We start from the raw sequence: 12,019 nt of genomic DNA, 5'->3' as shown, positions 1-12,019 counted from the left end.
ACTTTTTTTGTCATGCTTAGTTCTTACTACTACATTAGGTCAGTATTGACTTAGTCATGTTTTTTTTTTTAAATGCCCACTCATGTAAGTGGTAAAAATATTGATGCTAGCATGCAGGGACTGCCCATGAGGTGGTCTCTTTCCACCAAAATATGAGTGAAGGAGGCTGACATAGATTTAAACATATATTTAATTTAATATACATTTTTTGCTATTAGAAGTTCTTTACACTTAACAAATGCACCATTAGCCCAGATCATCCTCTATGATAATAATAGTTGATCAATTATGACCTAAGTGAATGAAGACTGACAATGAATGGGTAAGGTAGGGATAAGTTCTTGTCCAATTTTTATGCTGCTCTTTATCACCACATGATTTTTATAGAATTCTTAATCGTTTTGTTTCACGACCAATGAGAAGAGGGAAAAAAAAAACCTGCATTGAAAATAAATAGAAGCCAGTCATTGTATACAAGAACACATTTTTAATATTGTCAGAATCAAAATATGGTAAATTATTAACAAACAAAAAAAAAGCAGAAATAAAATATTCATAGTGGAGCAGTAAAAAAAATAATTGCACAGCTTTCCCTAAGCTATTTAATCTAAGTGCTCAAAATATCTCTGGGTGAACTGTACGCCATAGTATATGATTACATGGGATGAAAGCCCTTGGACAATTCAAACTATTGTGTTCCTTACCTACTAGAGCTCAGAATAGGATCTACTTGAAGTCATTAATTTAGCGCCTAATGTAACAAAAGAATTAATGCTAAGAAGGTATGCCCCTCTCTCTGCGCAATTAAAAATTATTTTTTAAAAAGCCCTTCCAAAAAAAAAGTATCTCTTTAAAAGTTCTATTTTTTAATCATCTAAAATATTGCTACACATTAATGACACATTTTTAAGGAGGTTTTTTTTAACTTTGATACCTGGTGCCTAGATCATAATACTTCAATATTAGCAATGTTCAAACAGTGCCTAGATCATAATACTTCAATATTAGCACTGTTCCAACTTGTACTGACCAGTAGGAAGATTTCTGCTTAAACTTCAACAACTCTGCACCATCACTAGCATTTAACAAATGTTTAGGTTGGTTAGTTTTTTTTTAGGGTGGCGGGGGTGTATGTGTGATCAGAGTACCTAGTGGGGGAAATAATAAATTTTTAGTTGCATATTTTATCATAAAGAGAATAGCCTAAATCCTTCACAAATTTCAAAAAGGTTGTTTTTTTCCCTCAGTAAAATGTTTTAAAACAAAGTATAGTTGAAATGACTTGACTGTGCAACAAACTCATGATGGTGTGGAAGTAAGATAAAAAGTAAGTACATTGAGTGTCATGAAACAAACAATAGTTCTCTCACATACATTGGGTGAAAGTTTTTTAAGTTTTCTTTATGACAAAAATCAAACAATAGAATGTAACATGTTCAGATGTAAAGATAAACTATTTGAGCAAATATACAGACTCATCCTACAGTAGAAACAGGATGGTAAAGGTAGTTATACATTTCCTTTTCAGAATAATAATTACAAATATCATTTCTAGATAAATATCATTTAATTAATTTATATGTGGTAATTATGTACAGTTGCCTCCTATCTTTCAGTCTATCACATGTATTAGAGTTTAGTTTTAGGCCAGTAGAAAGTATATAATGATGTATTGAAGTAGAACTAGATCTAGGGGGAAGGGTCGGTGTTGTCCAAAGTAAGATGAAACTGCAATAGGGTGTCGTCAAACAGCTAGAATGAAATGTATTTACCAGAGTTAAATATTCATAAAAACATTCCAAGGATGAAGATTTTAAATGAAAATTGTTTATTATAAAGCTATTATTGGGGTATGTATATTTGAACTGAAAGGTTAGGATACTCCAGGGATATATTTAATATTAAATACAAGGAATTAAATATTGAATGCTTTATACAAGCCCTTACAATGAAGTTTGTCAAGGACTAATCACATTTTGAATTATGATTGACTTAGAGTATCATCCAAGAGATTGCTACAAACAAAACACTGAAAAGATCTAACAGCTTAACATTAAATGGAAAAAAAAATGTAAATAATGAGATTATTCTTAAAGTGTGAGGGGGGAAAAAACTTTGTAAAGATGAAAACAATAACCTTAACGTAACGTAGGATTGAAATATTCCACTTTAAAAAATATGTGCTACATAATATTCATTAAAATACTGAGTCCAGATTGTTTACTTGCTTAATACTGTTTCAACCAAACTAAATGACTTCTTTGCTTAAGATGAAACGTATTCTATTTCCTTCGGAAAGAAGTTTACAATAGTCCACAGGTCTACTTTAATTACAAATCAGTTTGCATAGCCTCCATTCATGCTTCAATCTCATATGCGATTTATTTTAGATTTCTTTAACCTATAGGAGAGGAAAACTACATACATTGGAACTTGATCACAAAATGCAAGGGAAAAAACATCACTTTTAAATGCACATAAGTAATATCACCAGTACAATGCAAGGGTATCAGCTCAAGTAGTCTGCTAAATTTAACTCGTACACTATAGTGTGGATAACTGTTGCCAGATGTTCTATAAGCCAGTTTTTAAATTAGGAGTGTAAAATTAGCATCTCAAACAGATTCTGAAACAAATTTAAACCCAGTAGAGACCAACTCAGTTGTGGAATTCATTTGTCATAAATCTGAAATTATTTTTACATTTAATTCTACAGTTTTGTAGTATCCTTTAGGCACTCTAACGTTGGAGATACAAAGATGAAGTAGTGGTCATTCATTGATCAGTCTGATGTAAATAACTCAGCAGTGAATTAATTGCAGATGCCACATAACAGTCACTCCATAAGCAGGTAATTGCAAATGCCAAGCAGCAGGCAAGTTGCAAGCAACAAGGGAGTTATTTCCATACACCAGGCAGCAGGTCTTCATACTGAAGGTAACTGATCAGCATCTTGGGCACAGGTAGAGCATCGACTTGTCCAGTGGAGAGAACTCTACGAACAGTTTTCCTGCACAGATTAAGAAGGCTGGGCACTGAGTTTGATGTTTTAAGAAATTTCACATCCCCATTTCTGCACCTGTTGAGTGTGAGCAAAGCAGTTAAAAAATAGAGTAGCATCAAAATGTTGATTTTAATAAAACATTTACATTAAATCATACTGCAATGTGTCACAAGTGGTGTCTGGCCCCGGCATATGAATATATTCCTCCTGAATTTGACTAAATTGAATAGCAAAAAAAAAAAAAAAAAAAGTGATAGTCGAGAGACCAAGAGCGCTTGAACTTGGCTACCTAGAAGGGGGCTCGAGGTTCGACACCCAACTCGAGCAGAGTTGTGTTTACTGAGCGCCTAAAGCCTGCACGGAAAACCAACTCCTAGATATATATAAATAGTTCCGAGTAAGAGACAAATTTCCTCATGGATAATAAAGATTATTATTATTAAAAGACAAAAATCATGCTATAAAGAAAACACATACTAATAACAAAATAATGTTAACTCTTTCAGTGCGAATTATTTTGATAGAAAAAAAAATGGAGTTTTTCATCATTTACTGGCTGAGAGTAACGCCGCACTGAAAGAGTTAAAGACCACAAACTTACCCAACAGAGAGCACAGATTGTGTTGATGAAAACTGGCAAGAGATCGCTTCATAAACTGGAGCGACAGCAACGGGGTCACCAGGTGTGACAATATTCCAGAAACGTACAAAGCTGGAAAAAAAAAAAAAAAAATTTGCAAGAAAAAATGTTGAGGAGTATAAAATCTAAAGATCAAACTAGAAATGAGCTACTCGTATCGAGAATTAGAGAACTAACCCATCATCACAAACTGAGGCAAGTGTAAGGCCATCTTGACCAAATGAAATACTTCGGACATAGTGATTATTGGCACCACCAGCAAAGATTAAACTTGGACTAGGAAACAAATGTCTGAAAGAAATCAAGTTTTAAACGAATACAATATCATCACAATTATTATGTTATGACAGCATGTTAGCTTACACACACAAAAACTTTCTACATGATTTGAACAATTAAATTGTATGTTTTAGTGCAGATAGAATAAATAAAAGTTTAACTCTAAACAGGGGCATGACATGGCCTAAGTTGTGCCTATGTGACATAAAATCTAAATTCTAATTGGTAACTAACTATTGATGTTTCTTTGCTATATTTTGTTGCACATCAAAATGATGAGATTTCTACCTAGTTTCCAGCATAAAGAACTGTATGACATATTAGTGAATGCTACACTAATTTAAAATAAAATAAATTTATATTTATATTTCAGTTTCTTTGATACAAGTTTATTTCCCTTAAATTAATAAATTAGAATAAAAACTATTCATGAAAGCCATATTTACTAATACACTAATGTTTTTGACAACTAATAAATTATATACAGACATATATCCTACCCCAAAGTTCTGAGTTTTATCTGTCTGTAAGTGTCCCAGATAATAATCTTGGTGTCATAGGAGGCTGTGGCAAGGAGAGCAGAATCAGGAGTAAAATCACAACTTGCCACCTCATTGCAGTGACCATCAAGTCGATGTGGAAGTGAGTTGAAGGAAATACTGGACCACAAGTAAACCTAGACAGACCAGAATAGTTGCTTTTTAATATAAATGTATAAAAACAATGGACAACAAGTAAACCTAGACAGACCAGAATAGTTGCTTTTTAATATAAATGTATAAAAACAATGGACAAGTAAACCTAGACAGACCAGAATAGTTGCTTTTTAATATAAATGTATAAAAACAATGGACAACAAGTAAACCTAGACAGACCAGAATAGTTGCTTTTTAATATAAATGTATAAAAACAATGGACAACAAGTAAACCTAGACAGACCAGAATAGTTGCTTTTTAATATAAATGTATAAAAACAATGGACAACAAGTAAACCTAGACAGACCAGAATAGTTGCTTTTTAATATAAATGTATAAAAACAATGGACAACAAGTAAACCTAGACAGAACCAGAATAGTTGCTTTTTAATATAAATGTATAAAAACAATGGACAACAAGTAAACAGAGACATTTATAAGTTGTTTTAAATTAATGAAAACAAAAAACTGTTGACCTACAAACAATGTTTTTATAATTCAGAAAAATTTTGATCTAACGTTTTCAAATCAGTTTCTGGAAATTAATTTATTTTTTGAAATAAAAGTACTTTTAAACTTTTAAATACCAGCACAGGATTCATACAGCTTTTGTGAAAATGAACTCCAAACATTTTCTAACACGATTAGCTATTAGCCAGTTACTGCACTTAAATTATTTAATAAAATGTGAACCATGTCCATATTTTATTTGTTGGTATGGCAACAGAATTTTTTTTTTTAACATTTCAGCCAGACATTGAGGAAAAAAAAAATCACCCCAAAAAATTAAGTGATTTTCCAGACGTAATAAAATTAAATTAAAAATATATTTTACATTTTCTAAAATGGATTTGTGTCAATTTAATACTATTTCATATCACTAGATTTAAATATAGAATCACTGGTTTTTATCAACAACAAACAACACAGTGTCACTATTACTTTTAACAGGAAACAGAAGTTTGTTTAATTGTCATACATCATTAGCTTTACCTACCGTTTTAGAGCTGCCAACTGCAGCAATGAAGCGTGCATTTGGTGAGAAACGACACCCATAGAACATGGTGGGCTGTTGCTTGAAGGTACTGTACATATTCCCTTCATTGTGCAGGTCCCACAATTTAAGTGATCCATCACGTGAGGCAGATACCAACTGGAGGCTGCCATCTTTGGTAAAATCCAAACAGCGGACTGTATCACGATGATCCAAGAGTTCAATCATAAGCAAGCCTGCCAATACGTCAATTTAGTAACATTTTAAATGTCAGATATAGAATTTTAACAAAAATTTCAAAGCTTAAAAAAAAAACTGACCAGTGTGACAGTTCCATAATTTTATTCTCCCGCTGGCTAAGCCAGTAGCAAGAATCAAGTTCTGATCAAATCTGCAGTGTCTGTAGTTGGTATTAGCTCCCTTGTGTGAGAAACCAGAACCAAATGCTAGGGACCAAATGTTTTCACCACAATCAATCAAATGATACTTCCTTCCATTTAAGCCTTCATTGTCTGTAGGGTTATGTCTGGCAAACAAAAACAAACATTTGAAGAGTTGAAGCATGTAGTATTCGCAACTAAAATAAAACTGTAAGCTATAAAATTACTTTTTAAAAAATGTGAGCATAGAAACTAAATAAAGTATATCTGGCCTTAAGAACAAACTTATACTTTTTATCTTTCTGGGTATTCAAAACATTCGAAACAAGCAGCATTGTTCTAAAAACCTAGTTAGTAATCAAAGTAAAAAGGGCAAATATTAGCAATGACTGAACAGACAACTACCGTTTCCTTCTGTTACTGTCCCATGGTATGAGATGTAGATTGCGATGACCACTGGACCAGGCAAAATAGGAATTGTCAGAGGACCATGCACAGCTCCATGCCTCTCCCCCAGCTTTCGTTGTGCTGTCTCTGGTAACAGAAATCAAATGCTCCACAACATCTGCGTGCTCTGTGGAAGAAGAGATTCAATTTGAAAGAAAAGATTAAAGGAATTAGTGACAACAGATTTCAAAGCTAAAACTAGTTGTGGAATAAGTGAAACAAAAATTCATTGGCTACCGGCTACCTCTCAAGGAAGCCCAAGGTCAAATGTAGGCTAGAGTTGTGCTTAAAGACAGAACAGAAAACCAGAAGAGAATGATTGGGACCATAGCACACTGAGCATGCACTTTATAGCAAAAACAATTGTTAAAATAGTCAATGTGAAGGACACTGAAGTGTTATTGATACCTCAGAATGCTGGGATTGGGATGTGGGTGGTCTCGAGGTACCAGTATACATTTAACAATAGGGTATCATGTAGACCAGCATTACCAAATGATTTATTAAGCAATTATCTTATCTTATCTTATATAATACAGACGTTACTTCAAAAAAGAAGATGATTACGTCCTACGCGTCATGCATTTAGTCATGCATATTAACCAATGACTTAAATTCTGCCAAGTCACTGGTTTTCCTGGCTAGCTCAGGCAACCCATTCCATGCTCTAATAGCACTAGGGAAGAAGGAGCATTTGTACAAATTTGTCCTAGCATATGGGACGAGGAATGTGCCTTCAGCTTATGATTTAATTCTCCTCAACAAAACAATGCAACAGATCTTTGTGGAGACAGCTTGCCGCCCAGCGGGCTGAACGGCGTGGGAGGGTCTTTAAGTAAATACAATGCAAATGATTTCACTTTTTTTAGCATGGATATGAGGCAGCTTCTACTCTTCTACTATGTCGAAGTATAGAATATATTTCTTATCTTATTAAATACAGATGTTACTTCAAAAAGAAGATGATTATGTCCTATGCATGTCGATAGGTCAACCTAGTCATGCATGTTGTTCCAGTTTCTTGAGTTGAGGGATCCCAAACAGATGATGCATATTTATTGGCCTAACTAAGGTTAAATAACATTCTAGTTTTGTATTCTTAAATAAAATCAATTATTAGTTTTATTAGTTGTGTTTCGCATGATCTATATTTCCTAAAGCCATGTTGGTATGGAGTAAGTACATATGTTTGTCTGTGGTTTATGATGCTCTAGGATTTTACATGTGATGCTGTTTAGTGAAACTGGTCTGTAGTTTACTGGGTCAGATTTTTCACCTTTTTTAAATAGGGGGGGAGGGGAAGTGATGTTATTTTCTCCAGTCCCTCAGTACTCTGCCCTGATTAAGAGATGCATGAAAAAGTTTTGAACACTCATGCTAGCTCATTGCTTAGTTTTTTTTAAATAATCTAGCCGGATTACCATCAGGTCCTGATGCACTAGAATTAGATATAATTATAGATTCACGTCATCTGTTTGTTTGAAGATAAATACAATCTAGCCCAAATCTCCGCAGGACTGCTGGGGGAAGACAGCAGGAAGGTTTCAACCCATGACCAGACAGTCATCTAATAGATTTAACATTATCATTCGATGATTTGATCATCATTAGAATTATTTAGAGTATAATTACAGCTAAATAGACACAATAAATTTAAACTAAATAATCTACAATCTACTAATTTAAACTTTTTAAGCATACTTTATGATATTTTATTAGTTTACCAGAAATAGATTCTATCTCTATTTTAAAAAGTCAAGTTTTGTAAGTTCTACTATAGATCTAATTATTCTAATAAACTCTAATTATACTCTAATATAAGAGAGACTAAATTTAATCAATAATAATACAAAATAGAAGGAAATTTGGTCTAGATCTAGACTAGAATCTAGTCTAGAATTCTAGATTTACATCTCTCTAACTGGCTAACTTGAATCCTTGATTCTACAGTAACTAAGTCTAGACTGTATGAAGTGTATAAATTAATTACAATCTAGAAATATAACAATGAATGATGTGTACATCCCAACGTGTGCCATTGGAATTCTCTTCTTGGTCTTAAATTTGTGTGTACGTGACACAACAGCAGACACTCGTGAATGAGACGCACGTAACCTACACCAGTCCAGACACTACTGCTGTTACTAGATTCTAGATCTAGATCTAGATCTAGTTTTACTTTGGATCTAAAATCTAAGCTTTTAGATAGTCTTTAGAAGCCTTACTTTTCAGAACTTACTACACAGCTAGAATCTAGACTATAGATCTACTGGAAGCTAGATTACTTTTTAAGACATTTTTAAAAATAATTTTAAATCATTCATTTTTCATGATTCAATAATCTTGAAATCTCAACTTCAACTGTCTTGAGTCTTGTGTCACAACACATTTTTGCTCTCTTAAATTATAAATATCATCATGTACATTCACAACGAGTCTAGAAAATGTGAAATATTTACCTATTTGATCAGGTTCATAGAACTCAAAACTATTGGACTTCAAATATCTCATTTAATAACTGTCTTGTAACAATACTCCACTAAAAATTTCCACTGTCTGAATTCCAAGTCACTGTTTCTAAAAAAAAAAAAAAAAGTAGGTCAAGGAAGTGAAAGTTTCCCAAATCAATGTTTTCAAATAAAAGCTTGAATACAAGCAATGCTTCTCACAGTGCTTAATTTTTACAACAGAATTATCAGATAAATACTTTAAAAATGTAATTAAGAGACATGCGTTACACACTTTTATTACGATCGCGTTCTTGACAGCAAATGCAGGGGACTAGACATTCGGCAAGAACGTTTCTATGCTGTTCTGCTGAGTATCGATATTTACCTAAGATCTTTGTCGGTATCGATATCCATTGTAAAAAAAAAAGTACCGATACGAAGACCTAGGCCTAAATGACCTACTTAATTGAAAAGAAAAGTAGCCAAGGCCGTTTTGAAGGTGGTTATTGTCATACGCAATCTACCTGGTACATTTAAATAGCATTTAAACTATGTGTTAAGGCAAACATCGAAGTGTTGAACAAAAATAAAGGTGGGGATGAGAAAAAATGTTCATTGTGTCTCATAGGCCTACTAGAATTTGATAACCTGAATAGAGGGGCGGAAGAGCTGTTTTTTTTGTGTTTTTTGTAAAGGTGGTGGCGACGGTGGAACAAGATAAAGTAGACAGCCTTGTAATGTAATAAAATGTCAATTAATTATAATATTGATTGGACATGTTCTTTTTCAGTGGAGTCGCTCGAGTGTGCAACGAGATGGGAACAGAAAATATCGTATGATGATGATGAAGGTATTTAATTTGCAAATGTCTAAATGCTCTATTAAATAAAAACTACCAGTATATATAATAATCATACACTCAAAACCCATATAGAATGGTAAACTGTCGAGACACCCATTTTCATTTTAACCTTAATTGTTAATTAAATCCTATAGAACAAATTAACTATCTTTGGTGATTTCAGTTATACATATATTAGGCCTTTTATTCAGGGCCGGTCTTAGGCATTGGTTTACTGGGCAGCCGCATATAGTGCCTCAAAATTTGGGGGGGGGGGCCCCTTGCACAGGAAAAAAATTGCGAAAATTAAATCAGATCTCAAACATTGTAGAGTACTATGACTATGTTTACTAGTCTAGCTCTGTCTCCATTACGGAAGTTATTTGTCGAGTTAGAGGTTACATCATGATTTAAATAAAATTGCGTGTTTTTTTTTTTTTTTTTTTTTTTTTTTTTATATCATTTGGGGCCACCAAATTCACTTAGCCTAGGGCCTCCAATTTTCCAAGGCCGGCCCTGCTATTATGATAAATGAATGTTCACTTGCGTTAAACTTGACTGCGAAATTAGGCTACTGCTGGGGGGGGGGGGCAGAGACCTCTTGCCCCGGGGGGGGGGGGGCAGAGACCTCGTGCCATTGTAATGAAAAAAAAATGAAAAAAAAGTGGGTGGGAGGAGCCTATGAAACCTTAGTCTGGCAGACTATAGCCTACAACCACGTGATACAATACGGATGTAGATCGTAGACGGTTAACATTGTTTTGATTTGCGTCTCGGCTTACCAAATGTGACCAGTTGCGTCATCCAAGAGCCTTATCCAATGAAATTCGTTCCTAGATTCTGTATGACAATATTGGTACCACGTAGATCTAGGTGGTGACCTTGATTCGGTGCCTTCTCGCCATTTGAGTAGTGTAGTTAACCTTTTTTTTTTTGTACACTATACAATGACTATATAATGCTGTGAGAGTGGCGGACAATATTGTTGACACATTATGCTTGTTACCAGCTCATATACAACTAGAAGGAAATGAGAAGGCTGATACACTCGCCAAGAGTGGGAGAACTAACTCACAAATAAATTCTGCACTCTATCCAGAAGAATTGAAGAAATTAATTGTATAAAATAAATGAGAAATGGACGAGCTCTCATCCAAATCACAAGAAAGATGACGCTTACTATAAGCTTTCCCGACAAGACCAACGTCTAATCTTTCGACTCAGGACCGGACACAACAGAATGCGACAACATATGTACCGGAAGCTCAAAATTGGTACCAGTGAAATCTGCCCATGTGGAGTATCCCCAGGATGGCTGCCTGGTCGTGCGGTTTGCACGCTGGACTGTCGTTCAGATTTATCGATGGTCCCGGGTTCAAACCCTGCCCGCTCCCATCCCCCGTCGTCCTGCGGGAGGTTTGGACTAGGAAGTAATTATCTTCAACTCTGAAGGAACATCCGAAACATGTAAAACATTTTACAAAACAAACATTTTACAATGCCGACCACGTCCTCCAAAACTGTCTCTTTACCAAGAGGCCGTATAAGACACTGGCCCCAAAACACCCCAATAGAAAGGTATCTATATGGAGAACTCCCGGATTTGGAAACCACTGCGCAGTTCATCTAATGTATGGGTCTAGTCATCTGAACACTCCAACATAACAATGAGAACGAAGAAGAAAGATGCTTGTTAACAGTACTAAATTAATTACATTATTATTAACCTATTATTTAGTAAACACTTTCACTCACATTCACGAATTTACCATGCCATACGTCATAAGGAACTGACACGCCTACTTGGAATAGAAAATGAAACGAGAAAAAAACAAAAAACCTAGATCTAGATCTAGGACAGACTCTCATCATCTGTGACCTTGACTTTCGTCGTAGGGGTGTTGTGACAATCATGGGCGCCCACGGGATTTTTTTTGCAGGGGGTGCAAGTTACCACCTTAACGCTCATATATTATAATCGTAGCTTCATCTTGTTAAGGAGAATATTAAAGGGAAACTCCGATGGTTTTGACAATATTTGATATAATATGTGTTTTGATCTACAGATAATTAATATATTATTATTTTGTTTTTATTTGCAATAATAACTTAGTAATTGATATTTTTCTGACGTAATTTTCCTGCGCATCCAAAACGGTCAGACTTTCACTGGGTTTCTATGTGACGTCACACATGCCTATATTAATTTAATCTATTGACTTATTGTATAACGGAAAACCATTACAGCAAAGTTTACATTCTCGTAAAAGAAATATATCTTCGTCTAT

General features: G+C 34.3%; 1 protein-coding gene across 3 annotated transcripts; it reads right to left on the bottom strand.

The window, feature by feature from the left end:
* Positions 1 to 467: 467 nt before the first annotated feature.
* On the bottom strand, positions 468 to 11,505 carry LOC106052627 (WD repeat and SOCS box-containing protein 1-like). Of its 3 annotated transcripts, none has more exons than XM_056023351.1 (9): positions 11,487 to 11,505; positions 8,900 to 9,017; positions 6,399 to 6,567; positions 5,934 to 6,139; positions 5,617 to 5,849; positions 4,424 to 4,599; positions 3,822 to 3,935; positions 3,606 to 3,716; positions 468 to 3,079 (listed from the first exon to the last, which is right to left on the bottom strand). In XM_056023351.1, the coding sequence occupies exons 2-9, from the start codon at positions 8,949 to 8,951 to the stop codon at positions 2,899 to 2,901; spliced, it is 1,242 nt and encodes a 413-aa protein (XP_055879326.1). In that variant the 5' UTR covers positions 8,952 to 9,017; positions 11,487 to 11,505; the 3' UTR covers positions 468 to 2,898. The 3 variants fall into 3 exon arrangements, with proteins under 3 accessions (XP_055879326.1, XP_055879324.1, XP_055879325.1); XM_056023349.1 differs by lacking the exon at positions 11,487 to 11,505 and adding an exon at positions 9,183 to 9,270; XM_056023350.1 differs by lacking the exon at positions 11,487 to 11,505 and having other exon boundaries at positions 8,900 to 9,227.
* Between the last annotated feature and the right edge of the window lie 514 nt (positions 11,506 to 12,019).

This window comes from Biomphalaria glabrata, chromosome 3 (assembly GCF_947242115.1).
Source record: "Biomphalaria glabrata chromosome 3, xgBioGlab47.1, whole genome shotgun sequence".
Classification (NCBI taxonomy): Eukaryota; Metazoa; Mollusca; class Gastropoda; family Planorbidae; genus Biomphalaria; species Biomphalaria glabrata.
This window is presented reverse-complemented; position numbering and strand designations above follow the sequence as displayed.

Bases quoted from the DNA above. Each gene is read 5' to 3' on its own strand.
- LOC106052627 (XM_056023351.1), bottom strand. From the start codon at position 8,951: ATGAGATATTTGAAGTCCAATAGTTTTGAGTTCTATGAACCTGATCAA. The intron at 6,140-6,398 runs GTAGTTGTCTGT...TTTGTTTGCCAG, and splicing joins GACAGTAACAGAAGGAAACG to ACATAACCCTACAGACAATG. The intron at 3,936-4,423 runs GTAGGATATATG...GATTTCTTTCAG, and splicing joins ATAAAACTCAGAACTTTGGG to ACATTTGTTTCCTAGTCCAA.